The sequence below is a fragment of the Myotis nattereri genome (genome assembly GCF_964212035.1).
Source record: "Myotis nattereri genome assembly, chromosome: 18".
NCBI lineage: Eukaryota > Metazoa > Chordata > Mammalia > Chiroptera > Vespertilionidae > Myotis > Myotis nattereri.
In genome coordinates, this window is record NC_138093.1 from 1,132,810 (window position 1) to 1,151,013 (window position 18,204).

At 60.5% G+C, this 18,204-nt stretch overlaps 1 protein-coding gene across 20 annotated transcripts in view; it reads left to right on the forward strand.

Moving 5' to 3' along the window:
• LOC308533835 (TLC domain-containing protein 4-like) overlaps positions 1-18,204 on the forward strand; it is a 40,700-nt gene that overhangs the window by 20,567 nt on the left and 1,929 nt on the right. For 9 of the 20 annotated variants that reach the window (XM_081111965.1, XM_081111978.1, XM_081111960.1 and 6 more), the window contains 5 exons: positions 10,338-10,503; positions 14,031-14,120; positions 15,430-15,488; positions 16,225-16,319; positions 17,094-17,167. In XM_081111965.1, the coding sequence (XP_080968091.1) occupies positions 10,349-10,503; positions 14,031-14,120; positions 15,430-15,488; positions 16,225-16,319; positions 17,094-17,167 (473 nt within the window). In that variant the 5' untranslated portion in view covers positions 10,338-10,348. Of the gene's footprint in view, positions 1-182; positions 682-9,401; positions 9,945-10,337; positions 10,504-14,030; positions 14,121-15,429; positions 15,489-16,184; positions 16,320-17,093; positions 17,168-18,204 lie in introns of those variants that run through there. The other 11 variants (XM_081111970.1, XM_081111959.1, XM_081111973.1 and 8 more) reach the window with 5 other exon arrangements.

Consider the following 18,204-nt stretch of genomic DNA (forward strand, 5'->3'; position numbering starts at 1 on the left):
CCGTTTGTCTTGTCCTCACGCCGACGGGGAGTGTATGCCTGCCCCTCCGAGACCAGAGCGGCCAGTGCGTTGGCATCCGGGCGGCGCAGGGGCGCTCTGTGCTGTGCCGGTTCCGCCCAGCAGCCCTCGGCCACCTCTCCTCCCCGCGCCCCTCCTGCCCTGCCACCTGCCCCCCCTGCTCCCCCGCCTGGAGGCGGCTCGCCCTGCTGGTCAGTCACAGGTGCTTCTCCTCCTCCCCGCTGCTGTCCTCGCCCAGCCAGTGGGGCTCTTTCTCTGAATCCTCACCTGAGGATATTTTTAGAGAGTGGAGGAGAGGGAACGAGAGAGAAACATCCACGTGAGAGGCACATCTATTGGTTGCCTCCTGCACACGCCCTGAGCAGGGCCCAGGCCAGGAAGGAGCCTGCAACCGAAGTCCATGCCCTTGACCGGAATCGAACCTGGGACCCTTCAGTCCACAGTCTGATGCTCTGTCCACTGAGCCAAACCGGCCAGGGCCGAATGGTGGCTCTTTTTAACAAAAGCCGGCCAGCTGCCCAGGAGTGGCCGTGGTCACGGGGCCGAGACTTTATAGCAAACTCTGGAGAAGCGGGGCCTCTGACCCTGGGTGTGGATGGAGGGCTGGCTGCTCTCTCCTCGTTTCTGGGATCTCCATCGGCGAGGGATCCCCCTGTTCCCAAGGTGAGCCAAGGCCTCGGAGCAGGCTGCCCCAGAACTGGACCAGAGCGTGGGGGCCCAGCGAAGCTTGGGGAGGAGCAAGCGGGACCTGGGAAGGGACGGAGGGCGGCCTCCCAGTGACCAGGTGCCGGGCGGCAGGAGCCCCGGCTGCGTGGAGCTGGCACCCTGTGCGCCCTGCCCTTCAGTCCTCGCCCAGCTGCCCCGCAGCCCTAGCCCTGCCCCCCCTCGCCCCCGCTCAGTCTCCAGAGGAGCCCAGTGTTGCGCCCCCACCTGCACCCCCAAGCCCCCTCCCCTGGGGGGCGGGAGCCGAGCAGCTGGCTCCCTAAGAAACTTCAGACCTCAGCGTCTCCGCCCCCTCTTCTCAGATGACTGTCCCCCCCCCACAGACGGGATTCATTTCACTCGACTCTCAGCCGCCGAGGAAAGTCAGCGGAGAAGGCTACAGGGGGACGCGGAACGCTCGTCCTTCTGTCCAGGGGGAGGATGCATTTGGGGTCTGGGTGGGGACCGTGGCATTGGGCAAGGGAGGGCAGGGCGGGGGGCGAAGCCGTGCTGGACAGCCGTGCTGGCCCTGGGAGAGCGAGGCCGCCGGCGCCCGGCCACCTGGCTGTGCCCACCCTCTTGCCCATCTCCCCGCGAGAGGAGACAGGACTGTGGACCAGGAGTGGCCACCGGGTCGTCAGGCACCAGGTGTGGCCCCGGGGGCGTCGCATCCCGAGGGAGGGAGTTTCGTAAGGCCAGAGGCATTTCCGAGTGGCTTCGCCGTGTTTGTTCTGGACGGGGGCGAAGGCAGCTCCCAGGAGGCCGGTCCTGCCCGAGGTGCTGGTTGCGGGGCGGTGTGCTCACCCTTCCAGGACCTGGGAGGGGCCCAAGCATGTTCCCCAGAGCCTTGGTCTGTGCAAGGAGCAGGCCGTGGTGGGGGCTCGTGAGTCCCTGGGAGAGGCCAGGCCTGGGCGACACTGGAGCGGGTCGGAGCCCGGGCCGCGGGGAAGGGTGTGCTGTGCGCAGGGGACCAGCGGGGCAGGCGGCTTTGGAGAACAACACAGCGCAGTGCGTTTCGATGCAGAGACCAGGGTGCACACAGCGCCTGCGCCTGCGAACAGGCCGCGCCTGCAAACAGGCCGCGCCTGCCTCCGGTCGCACCCTGGTCCGTTTCTGTTCCGGGCTCGGGAAAGCTCACCACCGGCCGGCGGTCACAGCCCAGTCTCCGAAGCCGTGTGCCCAGGGGATGGGAGCAGGGGTTGTGGGGAGCCGCTGGGGGCGCGGGGGAGCATGGGGAGCTGCCTGCACCCACCCATCGGTGGGTCTTATCTTGTGTTGGGGGGCAGGACTCACAGTCCTGAAAGGCCGCTGGCCAGGCGGATGGGAAAGGGGACTTCCCGCCCGTTCTCCCCCCTTCGAAGCCAAGGGGCCGTGTGCAGGGAGCACCTCTCGCCGGAGAGCAGGTCCCAGAGCAGCCGGTCAGACAGCAGAGCTGTGCACCTGGCGCTGAGCGAGGCTGTCGGCCGGACTGCGGGCCGGAGCAGGGCGGGGGCGGCCGGCCCCTGTCTCGCTCCGAGGAGTTCATGGGAAGCTGAGGCAGAGTGCGGCTTCCCAAGGCCTTTCGCTGACCAGACGCGTGGGAAGCTGGCTGCGGGCTCACCGGACCGGGGAAGGTCCTCATCGCGGCTCCTGAGAGGGCGGCGACCGGACTGCCTCAGGCTCTCGTCCAGGACTGACAGCAAAACGAGCCGTCACTCCTGGCTTCGGGGCTGCCAAAAAAGCTTTTTGTAGAAACGGGTGAGGCGGCGCCGGCCTCGCCGCGCGAGCGCCTCGCAGCCTCTGCAGCTGGACCGGATCAATGGCCGCGTCCCCGCAGGCCTCGGGTTTCCCGTTATCACCGTCAGCCCGGCTCCCGCGGAGCCGCTCAGCAGCCGGCCAGGGCAGCCGCAGGAAGACAGGACGCGCCCGTGCCAGGCCCACCGGTTGCTTGGTTACCCCAGCGCCTGCCCACATGCGACCTCGGGGGCGCCTCCCCTGACCCCCTGCCTTGACTTCTCAGCTGAGTTGCTGTTTTCGGAGTTTGACCTTCGCCTTCCTCGGGGGCTGGGATCTGTCTCGTCCTTCCAGCCGCTTCTCTGCTGTCGCCCTGAGCCCCGGATGTGCGGTGCCCGCCTGCCTAGTCCTCAGGAGGCTGGCCTGGCGCCTGGCCGGGCTCGGTGGTGCCGCCCTGGACGTAACGACATGGTGGGTTTACCCACTGGGTTTGATCTCAATTTTATTTTGTTATTTAAAATATGTTTCTGTTGATTTCAGAGAGGACGGGAGAGGGAGAGAGATAGAAACATCAATAATGAGAGAGAATCATGGATTGGCTGCCTCCTGCACGCCCCCTACTGGGGATGGAGCCCCCAACCCGGGCCTGTTCCCTGACCGGGAATTGAACCGTGACCTCCTCCTGGTTCATAGGTCGATGCTCAGTCACTGAGCCACGCCGGCTGGACGTGGAGGAACTGTCTTGTCAAGTTAATTTAATTTGCTTTCTCCAAATAGACTTTAAAAACCTTTACAAAGTATAATCTGAAGGCACAGAAGACATCTCCCTGTTTGGTACGGATTTACTTGGTGGAATAGGAGGGAGAAGGACTTTTCATTTGATGAAAAATTTAGAAAAAATGGTGAATCAATGGTCTTTGCAAAGTGTTACACGTTAGGGACCCCGTTCTCCGAACCCGTCTCCTCAGCCAGTGTGTCTCGCTCTCAGCGTGTGAGGCAGTGAGACAGCGTGAACCGCGGTGCCTTGTCATTTGTCACATGCTATTCTGAGGACTGAGAGACACAGCTGTGCTCCGACGGAGCAGCCCTGGCCGGTCCGTGGCTAACACGCTGAGCGCCCAGCCTGTTATGTCTTCCGGACGGAGGGTGCGGTGTCAGGCACCGGGGACTGACGGGGCGCTTCACGTGTTAAAACCCCGCACGCGTGTAGCGAGCGGATCTGCTCCGCAGTCCCTGTCTGCTGACTCCAGGAGGACCAGGGAGCAGGGAGGCTGGGGGGGCCCGGACCGGGCAGCGTGATCGGGGGTCCCAGCTCCGCGGCCGAGCCGGCAGGGCTTTAGGTGGTTTGAGGACCTGACAGGCTTGATAGCCTCACGTCTGTCAAACTTTTCTTTAGTGTTTTTTTAATCACAAAAGGGAGACTTGTTCACTATGGGACACATTGCGAGCAGCCCGTCCTCGCGGCCCGAGGGTCCATGCCTGCTCCTGCCCCACAGCCTCCTCCCCAGTTCTCACCCCCAGACACAATGGGGCACCAGCCTCGAGGGCAGAGCCCTTCCCATCTCTCTCTCTAGGGGCCAAGACGTGCCCCGTCGTGAGGTGCTGTAAACATTTAGCATCTCGCTGCCTGCTCCCACCTCCCCCCACAGACAGTATCGGAAGCAAGGGGCCCTCTTCTGTATGGTCTTGTGCATGTCAACGCCCTCACGCCTGTGGTAGGGTGGCCCTGCCCGTATATTTGATCACGTCCTTGTCACCGCTTCGGAAGCCGCAGGAGCCCCCGGCCACGCATCCTAGCGCACGCACGGTGGTTTGCTTGGAGGGTAAAAGAGTAAAGAGCGTGCTGCTTGTGTTACTATTTGGGGAACATAGTGCTATTTTTAAAAAAATATATATTTTATTGACTTTTTACAGAGAGGAAAGGAGAGGGATAGAGAGTTAGAAACATCGATCAGCTGCCTCCTGCACACTCCCTACTGGGGATGTGCCCGCAACCCAGGTACATGCCCTTGACTGGAATCGAACCCGGGACCCTTGAGTCCGCAGGCCGATGCTCTATCCACTGAGCCAAACCGGTTTTAGGGTGGAACATAGCGCTATTAACATTTGCATCTTTGGCCATTTATTTTTTTTATTTTTTTATTTTTTTAAATGTTCATCTTTAACTTTTTTTTTTTTAATATATTTTATTGATTTTTTACAGAGAGGAAGGGAGAGAGATAGAGAGTTAGAAACATCGATGAGAGAGAAACATCGATCAGCTGCCTCCTGCACATCTCCCACTGGGGATATGCCTGCAACCCAGGTACATGCCCCCGACCGGAATCGAACCTGGGACCCTTCAGTCCGCAGGCCGACGCTCTATCCACTGAGCCAAACCGGCCTCAGCTCTTTGGCCATTTAATTCCCCAAATGTGTATTCAGCTGTAAGCACAGAGTGAGGCACCAGAGGGATGTCAGCGTGGGCCGCGTGCAGCCCCGCTCGTGTCGGGGACCCGTCCGGAGCAGGGGCTTCAGGGTGACTCACGCCTGGCCTTGCTCCAGAGCCAACCCGGGACGGTGTGCACAGGAGACTGAGGCCGGAGTGAGTGCAGGGGAGGAAGGGGACGGTGTGTCCAAGGGAAGCAGGGGCCGGCTAGTGTGCGCTGCTGCCTCCGACGCGCTGGCCACAACCTGCCCGCCCCGGCGGGAGGAGGCAGCGGCCACACGGGCCTCGAGGGGACCGAGACCAGGAGGAGAAGCCGCAGTCCTGATTCTAGGAGGCGAGAGAACTGCCCCTGGATTGTCATCAAGAAGGCACTGCCCAGCTCTAGCCGGTGTGGCTCAGTGGATAGAGCGTTGGCCTGCGGACTGAAGGGTCCCGGGTTCGATTCCTGGTCAGGGCACAGGCCCGGGTTGTGGGCTTGGTCCCTAGTATGGGGCGTGCAGGAGGCAGCCGATCCATGACTCTCATCATTGATGTTTTTCTCTCTCTCCCCCTCTCTGAAATCAATAAAAATATATTTAAAAAAAGAAGGCACTGCCTGTGCCGTGGCTGCACCTCCCCCCAACCCCCACTCCGTGTCGAGCCGGGGAACCTGTGCCCTTGCTTCTGCGGCCGCTTCCCACCTGCTCCCCAGTGCTGGCCAGGTGTCCGCCTCTCAGCGCAAAGTGGACTGGGCCGGGGATCAGGTTCACGGGTTTAATCCAGAAATAGCTTCACAAGGACCTGACGGGGTGCCTGACGGATGACAGCAGCGCCCAGTGCCCTTCCTGATGCCTCCGGGGGCGGGGGCGGGGGGACGTGCCTCCAGAGCCTCTCTGTGAGCCTGGGCTCGCGGTGCACCCGCCGAGACGTGGGGGTGCTTCAGGGGTGTTGCTGCGCTAGAGCTACAACCACGACAGAACGTTGTCCTTTACGAACAGAAACCTGCCGCCCGGCGGGGCTCAGGGCTGAGCGTCAACCTAGGAACCAGGAGGTCACGGTTCAATTCCCGGTCGGGGCACAGGCCCGGGTTGCAGGCTCGATCAGTAGGGGGCGTGCAGGAGGCAGCTGATCTAGGACGTTCCCCTCTCATCATTGATGTCTCTCTCTCCCTCTCCCTTCCTCTCTGACATCAATAGAAATATTTTTTTGAATAAAGAAAAAACAAAATCAGAAAGCCCTCGCCCTTGGTCCACGCAGAGAACAGGGACTTGGCCGCACGTGGGTCCCAGGTGGAAGGTCAGAGCGGACGTGCTAATAGGTGGTGGACGTGTGAGCAGGACGTGGGACCTTCCAGTTGGGCAGCTCGCCCCAACGTCAGGAAGCCGGGGAGACCGAGCCATGTGGGGCCGCGCGCCCGTGATCGCATCTGTCGGCGTCTTGCCTCGGGAACACGGCCCGGCCAACCCGTGTCTCCACGTCCGAGGCCACGCTCAGGCCCTGTGGAGCCCTCGCCCCGAGCTGGAGCACGAGGCTGCAGCAGACACCAGGCGCGAGGGCACCGGAGCCGCGTCGCCTCGCAGGTCTGCGCAGCGGTTCCAGGGAGCACGCCCTGCGTTTAGAGTGTCCGGCTACGCGATGGTGTCCAGCCCGGCACCGAATCGGGCAGGGGTCCCAAGTGCATGGGCAGACCGTGCGGTCGGAAGCCCGCCTGGGCAGTGCCTGTGCAGGCAGGCAGTGTGGGGCAGTGGCCGCCGCCTGCGAGGAGGTCAGGCGAGGAGCCACGTCAGAGCCGCCGACTCCCCATCAGGTCCCAGGTGGAGGCGAGCTGCGGGCCTCAGGCCACAGGTCAGGCAGGGAGGAGCGGTCCCCTGGCTCAGACTGTCCGTCCGTCCGAGACTGGCTGCCTGGAGAGGGGCGCGTTTCTCGGCGAGGAAAGGGTGTGATAGCAAGCGCTGTCCTCTGCTGAGGGCTGTTTTGATCTCTTGCTCAATAACAAACCGCCCCCAAAACCCAGTGGCTCAGGACAATGGCCGATTCTTCCTCCTGCCTCTGTGGGTGGCGGGCAGTTGCTCAGCTGGTCCTGGGCTCCCTCGAGCTGCCTCCAGCTGGCCAGTCAGCTGGCCAGACAGTCCCGAGGCCTGTCAGCAGCGCTGGGAGCTGGCAGTGTCACCTGTCAGCTGGGCAGCCGGCTCTCCGCGTGGCCTCGCGTCCTCCGGTAGACCAGACAGTTGGCGGTCTCCTGGGCAGTGCCCCAGGGGCGAGAGGCAGGTGCTGAAGGTCTTTCGGGCCCACCTGGGCCCAGAACCCTCCCAGCCTCGCTTCCCGGGGGCTATCCATCAGCAGGCGCAGGGCCACCCCGACCCCTGGGGGAGACGGGGACCGCACCTGAGGTGGTGGCAGGGGCGCTGTCCTGTTGCAGACATTCACGGCCGCTCTGAGATTTATGCCGCTGACAGCTGTGCCGGGGGCACCTGACCATCTCACTGATCACGGGTCCAGCTACACGTGGGCCCCCTGAGCCCACGCCGCTCTGAGGCCTGGGACCAGGATCTGAATCCAGGTCTCTCTCCAGCCGAGTGGAATTTGTCCTGCAAAGTCGACAGGACACAGAGACGTGCTCAGTTGTTCTCAGTCCCTCGGTCCCTCTCGCCACTGCCTCTGGTTCGTGTGGGGAGCAGGCAGACGAGAGAGAAGAGGCGGCCGGGAGGGCGTTCCTCAGACACGTCCCTGCGTCCTAGGGCTTCTCGGACGGACGGTGTGGAGGCAAGAAGGCCTCTGACTCCTTAGGTTCTGGCTTCCTGGGCTGCTTGGCAGGCGTCCCCGTGATTCCTTAAAAAAAAGAACAAAACACATTTGGGAAAGCCTTGCCCTGTCCAGGTTTTCCTTGATTTTGCAGTGTTGGCGGGAAGCCAGGCCTGTCCCAGCCAAGAGGCTCCTCTGTGCCCCTCCAGCGAGGACAGGGCCGCGGGCGTCGGGGAGGGTGGCCGCAGAACCCCTTCCCTCCCCGGGCCCCCAGGTGACAGGTGCCCGGTCGCCGGGTCCCACTGGGCCTCAGTCCAGGGCCCTCATTTGCAGGGAGGGCACCTCCTGAGGCGCGGGGCAGGTGCTGTGTTTGAAATGTTCACTTTCTTAGCGATGGACTCTCGGATCCTGCAAGCGTCCGACCCCTTCCCCATGAGCGCGTCCGGTTCTGTGCGTGTGACTTCCCGTGGCGTGGTCTCCCGGCTCCCGGCGCCTGGTCTGTCCGGCACCCAGCGGCTGTCCTTGGAGCTCAGAGGGTTTGAAAACAAAGACGCTTTTATACAAGTTTTCTGTGGGGTGAGAAGCTAGGAAGCAACGTTTATCAAGTAAATAAAATGTGCAACTGTGCTGTGAGCCACGGTGTGTGAATGCAGCCTCACTTCCCTGCCTGTGCTGTGCGCGCCGGGGCTTAACAACGACCAAACTCCCAACGGCCTCCGTCTCTCTGAGTCATGAGCATCGTCTGGTTTTACCCATCTTGACGTTTCTTGCCTGACTCAGTGAACAGACAGGGTGATGGCGTCCTCCGAGGAGCCTGGCTTTCCCGGGGAATCTAACCTCCCGCGCGAGCCGGCAGCTGCCGACTCGGAGGCAAAGCTGGGAGGAGGGTTTCATTCGCCGTGTCTGTCCCGCCTTCCGTGGCAGTCGGCGCGTGGCTGTGGCGCTGTCCGTTTCCATGAAGCATGTTTGCAAAGGGGACGCAACACACACCCCACACCCCACCTCCCAGTGAGCGGGAGTGTCTGCGGGAGTGCCTGCGGGAAACACCAATGCCCAGTAGGACGCACTCTTAATCCAAAGCAGCTTTTTAAGGAGCGATGACTTCTTAATGGCGTGTTTGAAAGACGGGTCAGCGCGCGAACAGCTCACCAAGTGGATCATGCCGCCTGGTTCCTGGCGTGCTCTATGGTATAACCGCCAACATGCGTGAGACGGATGCTCTTTGTACCCGCTGCATCGTAACCAAAGCGCCCGCGTGGCCAGGGCCCGGCCACCCTCCAGGGCCAGCGGGAGGGCACAGACCCCCGGGCAGACCTCCCTCCTGTCTAAGGTTATTCACGTTGCTCATCGGATCACTGTGAAGCCGGACGTTGCAGTCTCTCCCGGTTCCTGGCGTCATTTTCTCCACTTACCTGCCCACATGGCCCGTTTGCTTGGATCTTAGAAAAACATTCTCCCTTTTCTGTCTCACTGAGGCAATCATAGCGATGTGCGATGTACCCACAAAACCTACTTTTATGTGTCATTGGGTTAATATTCAACCGAAAGACCACCAATGAAACGTCTAATACACAACACACACGTTTTTTAAAAAGGTGGATGAGCAGTCACGTCGGGGAGTCGCAGAGAGTGTTGTAGTGTCGGCCTTTTGCCGAGCGCACACTAGAGAGGGGAGGGGGTTCCTTAGGGACCCGGGGGCCGGGGGGGGACGGACGGATGCTGCTCCGATGCCCTGGTTGGAGGGGACGAGGTGAGGCTGAGCTGGCTGCTGGTGATTCATTCCCTTTTCACTGTTGGGTCAGCCCTCTCTCCCGGGGCGGGGGGGGGGGGGGTGTTTGCTGGTTTGCTGGACGCGAGCAAATGCTCCCGTCTCTTTTTTTTTTTTTTTTGTCTAAATGTTCCTAAGATTTTTAGGAGCCAAAATAGGTCAGCTCGATGAGACAGAAAACATACTTTGAAAGTGCTTCCTGCGTTCTTTCCCCTAACCCTCCCCTTAAAACCCGAAGCTCTTCCACGAAAACCCCTTTATTTTAGTGATGAAAAGCTGTGCGCGGAGGGCTTTTGGTCCGGGGATATGTGTGATTGCAGGATTTTGTTTTTTTTAAAGTTCAATACTAATTTAGGTAGCAGCAGTGGTCTGGTTAATTTCCCAGGTGGTCGTCGTCTTCCTAGGATTTACATTTTGTTTTCAGTGCTGTTTGTCCTACTGGAAAATTAGTTTTGATTATGTAATTACTTTGTTGTTTTGCTCTGGTAGATAATGTTGGTTCAGTTATGATTTTGGGGGGTTTAATTGTTTCTTAGAAATCATCTAACCAACTCTCATTTTATAAGCGAGGAAATTGAGGCATAGAGAAATCAGGTGATTTGTCCTAAGTTGAATTGAAAATATTACTAAAAGAATACTTTAGTGATAGCACTTGAAATTCCCTTTTAATGGTAAACTCCAAGACTTGGATGTTTCTTCATGTCGCCAGGTTACATTTGTCTCCTGCCATGGAAAGACTGTAGGAAGGATTGTTGAGTTCTTTGAGACACGGGGCTGCCCCTCTTTTATTTTAAATATAAACATAAGGTTACATGCCCGATCGCTGGCAAAAGCTTCAAATTCTTACCGTCTCTTTGTAGCCCTACACTTGCGCCAAATTAAAATAAATGGCTAAAAGGGCAATCACACGCTTTTAAAATTAAAGCGTTAATGTAGGTTCCCCGTGAGCTGCCGAAAGCCACTGAGAGCCCTCGCTTCCCTCCGCAGGCGGGGGAGCCATGGCCGCGGGCGACGCGCTGGTCCTGGGCACCGTCCTCGCCAGCCTGTGCGCCTTCCAGCTCCTCTTCCACTTCGTCAGCTACTGGTTTTCCAGGAGGGTGTCTCCAGGCTTCAACAGCCTCAGCTCCGAGAAGAAGATCGAATGGAACTCCAGGTAACGCTTACGAACCGCCAGGGGCTTTCTTCCGAAAGCTAGTTGTGTGAAATAAAATTATTTAAAATGTTTCTAAAAGGCCTTTCACTTAGCCCCGGCCTGTGTGGGTCGCAGTTGGTTGAGCACCGTCCATGCACCCACCAGGTCGCTGGTTCGATTCCCAGTCGGGGCACACGCCCAGGTTGCAGGTTTGATCCCTGGTTGGGGTGTGTGGGGGAGGCAGCCCACCGGCATTTCTCTCTCTCCCATCGATGTCTCTCTCTCTCTCTCTCCCTTTCCCTTCCTGTCCCTCTGAAAACCAATGAAACAATAGTCTTTCGTTTCGGATCTAAGAAAATCTAAGCTCAAAATTGTGATTGTAGGACGAAGAGAGAAGACAAGTTGCTAGCTCTCATACAAGGAAGATTGAACCATTTCTGACGCTGAAAGGTGGTAGGAAAACGCATCAGTTCGTGCGGGGGAGCCGCTGGCAGCGGGCGGCGGAGAGGACGCTCTTGCATTCCTCTCTGGAACGTTTACGATAACCAGCCCAAGTCCTGGCAGCGAGACGCGAGCAGCAGCACACACGAGCCGGCCGCGGGGCCTATATATAGTCCTGGCCGCTCCGCCCGCGGCAGCTGACCGCCGGCCGGGGAACAGGCTGTCTCCCTCGGTGAACTCTTCGTTGCGACCCAGAGCCCTCCAGCATCTACCCTGTTGTTATATAATTCTAAAGTAAAAGCTGCTTTTAGGTTTTTTTTTTTAAGCAAAAATAAGTGGAAAGTGAACAGACATCTGAGAAGATAGAAAGTTGTGTCAGTTTTATTAGTTGCGAGGTTGTGTGCGTGACGGACACTTTCTGTTGTTGTTCAGCTGAAGTGAGCGCTAACTGTAAACAGCCAGCAGGTCTCTGAAACGGCCGTAGTTATCGGCACAAACACACAGAGGCTGGTCTGGCTCCTACATGCTGCAGCTCTTCCCCCCGGGTGAGAACTCTTCCCCGGGGGCTTTTGGAAAAATGACTGGCTTGTCTGAAGGACAGCGAGGCTGTCGTTCAGCGGCGGGAACCAGGAGGCAGTAGCCGTTTCCCAGCTCTACTGACAGGAGGACGGAACGGGGAGAGCGTGGCTGTGTTTCTGTTTTCGTTCCCTTTCTCCACGGTCAGAGGAGCCACAGGCCAGGAAGCCTGGAGAGCTGCTCGCCCAAGAGCGAGGGGAGGGCCAGGCCAGGAGAGCAGAGATGGGTGAACACGTGACGCAACTGACAGCACTTCTCTAGTCAGCGTGACCCTGGCCCTTCTGGGCACCGCCCGCCCCTCGGTTTCTGCGGGAAAGAGGAGTCGGGAAATGACGCGGCTCAGCGTGCTGTTCAGGTGCGGGCTCCCTGCTCCCGCGCCCCCTGCTCCCGCGCCCCCTGCTCCCGCGCCCCCTGCTCCCGCGCCCCCTGCTCCCGCGCCCCCTGCTCCCGCGCTCGGTCAGTCCCGTCCCCACCTGCGCTGGGTTTACACGGCTTAACGCTGGGAGGCGGCGAGTGCAGAGGAGGAGAAAAAATGGCTGTGTTTTGAGTAAAGTGCACACACGCACGTCCTGACATCCAGCGTCCCGTCTGGACGCAGACAGGTGACCGCGCCCTGCCCCTCCCTGCCGATCGGGGTAGTCTCCGAGGAACCGGGTCTGGGCCGTCCACCGAGGGGCAGGCGGGAGAAACGCCAGGCCATTCTCGCGGAGAGCGCGCGTTTAATTAGTGCGAGGGGCACGGCTGTACTCAGTTGTGGCTTTTTCTGAAAACATGCCGAGAGCTGCCATGTCTGTCCTCGTCCGTCCACGCGGCTCCTGGGGGAGACAGGCCTCCTGTGTTCCGTGCTCCTGATGGTAACGGGCTCCTGCAGGGCCGAGCCCTTCTGTCTGAGCCGCACGGGTTCTTCCAGCACCCACAGGGCTGGTGGGCGATCCCGTCAGGAGCGCCAGCTGCTGTTCTAACACGGCCACTGTCTCCTGGAAAGCAGAGCGCCGTCTCCTCAACGCCACGCATTTTACCCTCTTCCGGAGAAAATGGAAATGTCTTACCGGGCGGCATGTTGGTGTTTCTGTGTAGACACGGAGGAGCCTCCGTCTTGCTTTGCCCTAAAGAGTTAACTGTGAAGTCTGACCCGCAGCAGCGTCTGAGCACACGGGCTGTGGACCCACACGCAGCGGCCCAGGCTGTCCGCGGGCCCTGCCCTGCGCGGCCGGAGCACCGGGCCCGGCGACGCTGAACTTTCTCGGGACCTGCCTGCCAGTTCCTCCCCCGCACAGGCTGCTCAGCGGAGCCGGGCCGCCGCCTGGCCTCGGGGACAAAATGTTACAGTTTGTCTGAAAGACACTTTCTTGATGTTCGTTTTTTCCTTTTCACAGAATTTTCACACGGCGACAGAAAGCTGGCCGCGCGATTGTTTTTTATTTTGGTTTTGGCTGCACGATGCTTGTTTAGACGAGGGCTTCTCGGACGTTAGCATCTTAACCCTTTCATCCTGCTGTGTCCACGTGGAATACAGGGGCGCAGGGCGCGCCAGTCCCCAGACGGGCGGGGCTGGTGGATCTCACTTCAGAATGCCCCTTTGGCATTTCTCACGCAGGCTTCCTCGTCGCTGTCTTACGTGGGTGTGACCCTTGGAGCACTGGAGGCGCGATTGGGTTCCACGTGACGTGTCTGTTCAGGACCACGCTCTCTGCGAGGTCTGGTATACTGGTTTCTCAGGCTACAATGGTCTTTTCTAACATCGAGACGTGTGTTGGCTGGTCTGTCTCACTCACCTTTACGGATGTGGGGCCGGGTGGAGAGAAAGCCGTTGCCCGCCGTGAACCTCGAAAGAGAAGACTGTGCTGTTCCTTCCGCCCTTTATTCTGACGGAGAATAAAACAATCGTCATTTCTTGTTCGCACGCCCTGGAGCGTGGCTGTGGGTTGCGTTGCTCCATTCTTAGCGAGACTCGCTCCTGGACACTGAGTTTTCCATCTAGACCTGATTCCTTCCATCGAAGGAGACCTGCAGCTGTGAGCTCTCACGTGGGCGTTTGTTTCCTTCAAACACAGGTTTTCTGTGTAAGTTCTCGGGGCCAGTTTTCTGCCCAGAAGCACTTTCCTATCGGTGACAGGTTCCCACAGACACAGCCCAGGTTAATCCGATGTGCCCCTGGGGCCGTGCGAATTCTGATTCAGGATCCGCGTTGTCGCCAGTGGACTTGGAGTCATTCCAACTATTGGGGCAGGAAGGAGTCCGGAACCCGGACACGCAGGGTGGACGGCCCCTTTGGCACTGGGGGCACCGCCCATCGGCACTGGGGGCACCCCCCCATCGGCACTGGGGGCACCCCCCCTTGGCACTGGGGGCACCCGGCTCCGCTCCTGTGTCAGAGCCTCCCCAGCAGGTGACTCGCGAACGTCCAGGAGGAAACTGTGAATCAGGCCCAGCTGGTCCCGACGCCTCTTCGCCCGCGTCCACATGCTGCCAGCCTCGCGCCGCTGCCGCCGTGGGAGGGCTCCTCACGTGGTCCGTTCCTTTCGTTTCAGGGTGGTCTCCACCTGCCATTCCCTGGTGGTCGGGGCTCTGAGCCTGTCCGTGTCCTTTTTCGATGAGGCTGCCATCGCGGACCCACTCTGGTAAGTCTCCTCCCGCCTCGGTGCCATGGTTTGGGGTTGACGGTCAGTCCGCGTCACTGACACTGACACGGAAAGCGCCTTGGGGCTGGGCTCGGTCTGGCTTCAGCAAGAGGGGAGTTGGCCTGTGCGTCGCCGGGCTCTCCCCACGGAGGGCGGAGAGCGTGCTGAGCGGTGCGGTCTGCGCCAGGGAGCAGAGCCGGAAGGAAGGGAGGAGGGGGGAGAGTGAGAAACATCGATGAGAGAGACACATGGATTGGTTGCCTCCTGCGCCTGCCCCGACCAGGGCCCGGGACTGAACCTGCAACCAGGTCTGTGCCCAGGACCCTGTGCTGTGCGGGTCGCCCAGCACTCTAACCACTGAGCACACCAGCCAGGGCTCGGCTTTTAAAAAAATTCATCGATACGAAATGACGCCCATCAGAGTCACCCCACCACCCGCACTTTCCCTGGGAAGGTGTTCTCGGAAGCAAGTCCGCTTAGTGAATCAGTTCCCTGACCAGGTTCCCGTGGGATCTGCCGCAACAATGTCCAGTGCTTTTTCTTTTCATGTTTTTTATTTTATAAACACGCTTGTCCACAGCACCTGGCCTTTGGGAAGTGAATCTCATAACAAAGAATCGATTCATGACCAGCTTTTGTCCCCATCAGACTTCCGCCGTCATAACGGCTGGCATGTCTGCGTTTTCTTCGCTGCCTCGCGCCCGGCCCGGCTTCCCTGGGTCCTGTGTGCGGCCGGACGTCGGCGCTGCCCAGTCTTTCCCACGCTGGCTTCGCGGCGCCTCACTTCGCTGTGTGCATGTCGCCATTCACGTTACACACCAGAGGGCGGAGGACTGGCCCCCGGTGCTTGCTGATGGGAGTGAGGAGCATTAACGGGGCGCGTAGGGTCTCGCTAGGAGGAGGGCCCCGTCCTGTTCCCACCAGGAGCTGACGGGCTGCCTCCAGGCGGCGGGCGAGACCATTTCCTGAGGTTGTCTGAGCCTCTGATTCACAGTAAGGACCCAAACATCATCATAATCAGGGTCCGAGTCCCATTCGAACCCTTTCTCAAACAACTCGCACGAGGACACACGTATGAAAAGCTGTCTTTTGGTAAAACTGTTTTCCTGAAACGGAGCTGATCGTAGGACAGATCGTGACTACTCATGCAGGCCGGGGTGTTATCACGCTAACACGGTGCTTTGTGCAGAGGAAGTTACCGGTCGAGACTGTGGGGAGCACCTTGATCGTGTTTCTGTCCCAGTAGGAAGAAGCCGTGTCGTCTGTAGCCCGTGCGCTAAAAAGGAACTTTCTTCCAAAACTGTCTTAGGGGCGACTCGCTGCTGGCGAAGGTGAACGTGGCTATTGCTTCCGGCTACCTCGTCTCTGGTACGTGCCGTGTTCCTCCCGTCCTTGAGGAGATCCTCGTGGGGCTGTGCCCGGCGTCTGTGGTCTGTGCTTCGGGCTGATGGCTGATCTGAGAAGCAGCTTTAGGACCCACACAGCGGAGAGCGTTTCCTATTGGCCCCGAGGGGAGCAGAGCTGCGGGAGGGGCCCCCTGAGACCTGGGTGCGTCGGGTTAGTCAGGGTCCCTCTGTGGCCTGCAGAGCTCCCAGGTGGGGTTAGAGAATTCCTGCAGTTTTGTCCTCCGAGTCGCCTGCACGGGGCCCGAAGTGGGCACCCTCGGCCGTGGTGTGGGGTGAGGGGAACATTTGCAAAAGTCGGGCTATGAGCGCAGCCACCAGGGAGGATCCTGGCTCCTTCCCTTCTGGATCTTCCTGGTCCCACTTCCTGTGCCGGGCGGGGCTGGAGTGGCCCCGGACCCTGAGGCCAGCGGGAGCTGGCTCGTGCCCTGGCCGTCGAAGCCCCTGACTGGACGAGAACCCGGGACCCTTCAGTCCACAGGCCGAGGCTCTGCCCACTGAGCCACACCGGCCAGGGCTCACTCACGCTTTAACAGTGTGCACACTCGGGGTCCTCATGCCGGGCAGCCCCAGGTGTGGGCACAGCGGTGTGGGAGCCGCGGAGGCGGGAGCAGAGTGTGTGGCTCCGTGCACGGGAGTGACCTGTACACGCACTGGGCAGCGCTGTCCTGTGCGACCTCCGCCTTCTCTCCTCCTCGCAGACCTGCTGATCATCGTTCTGCACTGGGACGTGATCGGCGACAAGTACTTCCTGATTCACCACTGTGCCTCGCTGTACGCCTTCTTCTTAGTGCTGGTGAGTGCAGGCTGCCTGGCCACTGGCGGGCGGGAGGTGCCCGGGGGCACCCAGGCAAACCCCCGACCCTCAGGCCCTGCAGACCAACGCCAGCCGCATCGGGGTCCTGCCCGCGATGTGTCAGCTCGTCCGTGTGCAAAGCCACACTTTCACGTGGGGTCTGCAGGGCACGGGCGTGGGTTCACACACTCTGAGGAAGGCAGATGGCCCCCGTTTCTTGAATTTTCACTGAAAACCTTTGGGACTGTGCAGCTCTTGGTGTTTGCCTATCTTCCTAGATGCATGTAGGTTAATCCACCCCTCACCCTGGCAACTAGGAGTCTCCTCCGCAGAGCTCTCAAAGGGACGGGGCTGCACCACGTTGGCCAGAGTGAGCCGTGACTTTACGTGATTGTATTCTTACTGATGTCAGAGAGGAAGGGAGAGGGAGAGAGACACATCAGTGATGAGAGAGAATCATGGATCGGCTGCTGCCTGCACGCCCCCCACCGGGGATGGAGCCCACAACCCGGGTCTGGGCCCTGACTGGGAATCGAACCGGGACCTCCTGGTTCATAGGTCAACGCTCAACCCCTGAGGTGTGCCGGCCGGGGCCACTTTGGTCTTTTACAATATTTCGGCCCCTGGTGACCGCTAAGGCCCATCAGGAAGAGAATCCGTTAGCAGACCCGGCGCGGAGGTGGGTGTGACGTCCGCTGCGGGCTAGCCAGTGCGTCTCCGTGCGGGAGACTGCGAGAACGTCACGCCTGACCGCGTCTCGTGTTCCTCACCCAGAAAGACGGCCCGCTGCAGTACATCGCCAACTTCCGCCTGCTCGCCGAGCTCTCCAGCCCCTGCGTGAACCAGCGGTAGGTGACTGACCGCACGGTTGTTGTGAGGTTGTGCTTGGATTTGCAGCCGGGGGATTCGTTTCCCGGGCCCCAGAGCTCGGGGTGAAACTAGCGTGTGGATGGGCGTGATTATCGCCGCGCACCGCCCACTCTCACAGGGAAGTCCCGTGGGCACCAGGCTGCCCACGCCCAGGGCGGCCTCCGTCGGGGACAGAGCCCGAGCCTCCCAGCCCGTCACGGCCTTCCCGCCTGGTCTCTATGGGAGCGCGTCTCCCGCCGGCTGTGGGTCCTCCCTCTCTCTTCCCCCTGTCATCGGAACACAGACGAATGCGGGCGCCTGCTCAGCCCCCGCGGCTCCAGCGCTCAGGCACAGCCCATGGCGCCTCAGGACAGCCTGGCGGGCAGCGCCGTCCTCTCCTTCTGCCGTTCTTCCCTCCCAGGCCTCTTCTCACCCAGCGCGTCCGCCCCGAGGCCTCCTGGCTCCTTGCTCAGGACGCAGCCCTGGGTGTTCCCGCCGCGACAGCCCCTCCGGGCGGGGCTGCCTTTCTGGGCTCGGCCCCTCTCCCTGCTCATCAGAGCGACAGGCACCCCCCCTGCCTGCACCCTCCCCCCTACGCCCCCCACCGGGACGGAGGCGTCTCCGCCTGCAGCTCTGTCTCCTTTGCTCGGGTGCTTGTTTGTGTTTCAACCAACGCGGCTGCGGCTGGCGGAGCCCTGTTCCACGCAGGCCCCGCTCCCGCGCCTCCGGTGTTAATGCTCCTCTGGGTCCGGCCCAGGCACAGCTCAGCCTCAGAGTCTTGCTGGACGCTCTCCAGGGTCCCAACAAAGGTCCTGCTTGTGCTCACAGCGGCCGCCCCCTCCCCCCTCGGTGCAGCTCCCCCGACCCATTGGCGGCTCACAGGGGCTGCTCCCCCTCCCCCCTCGGTGCAGCTCTCCCCACCCATTCATTGGCTCATCAGCTCACAGTGTCCAGCCCACAGCCCCTGGCCAGCCCCTGCCCCCGCCCGGGGCGCCCAGCCCCCAGGCCCCCAGCTCCGGGCCTGTTTCCTCTCCCG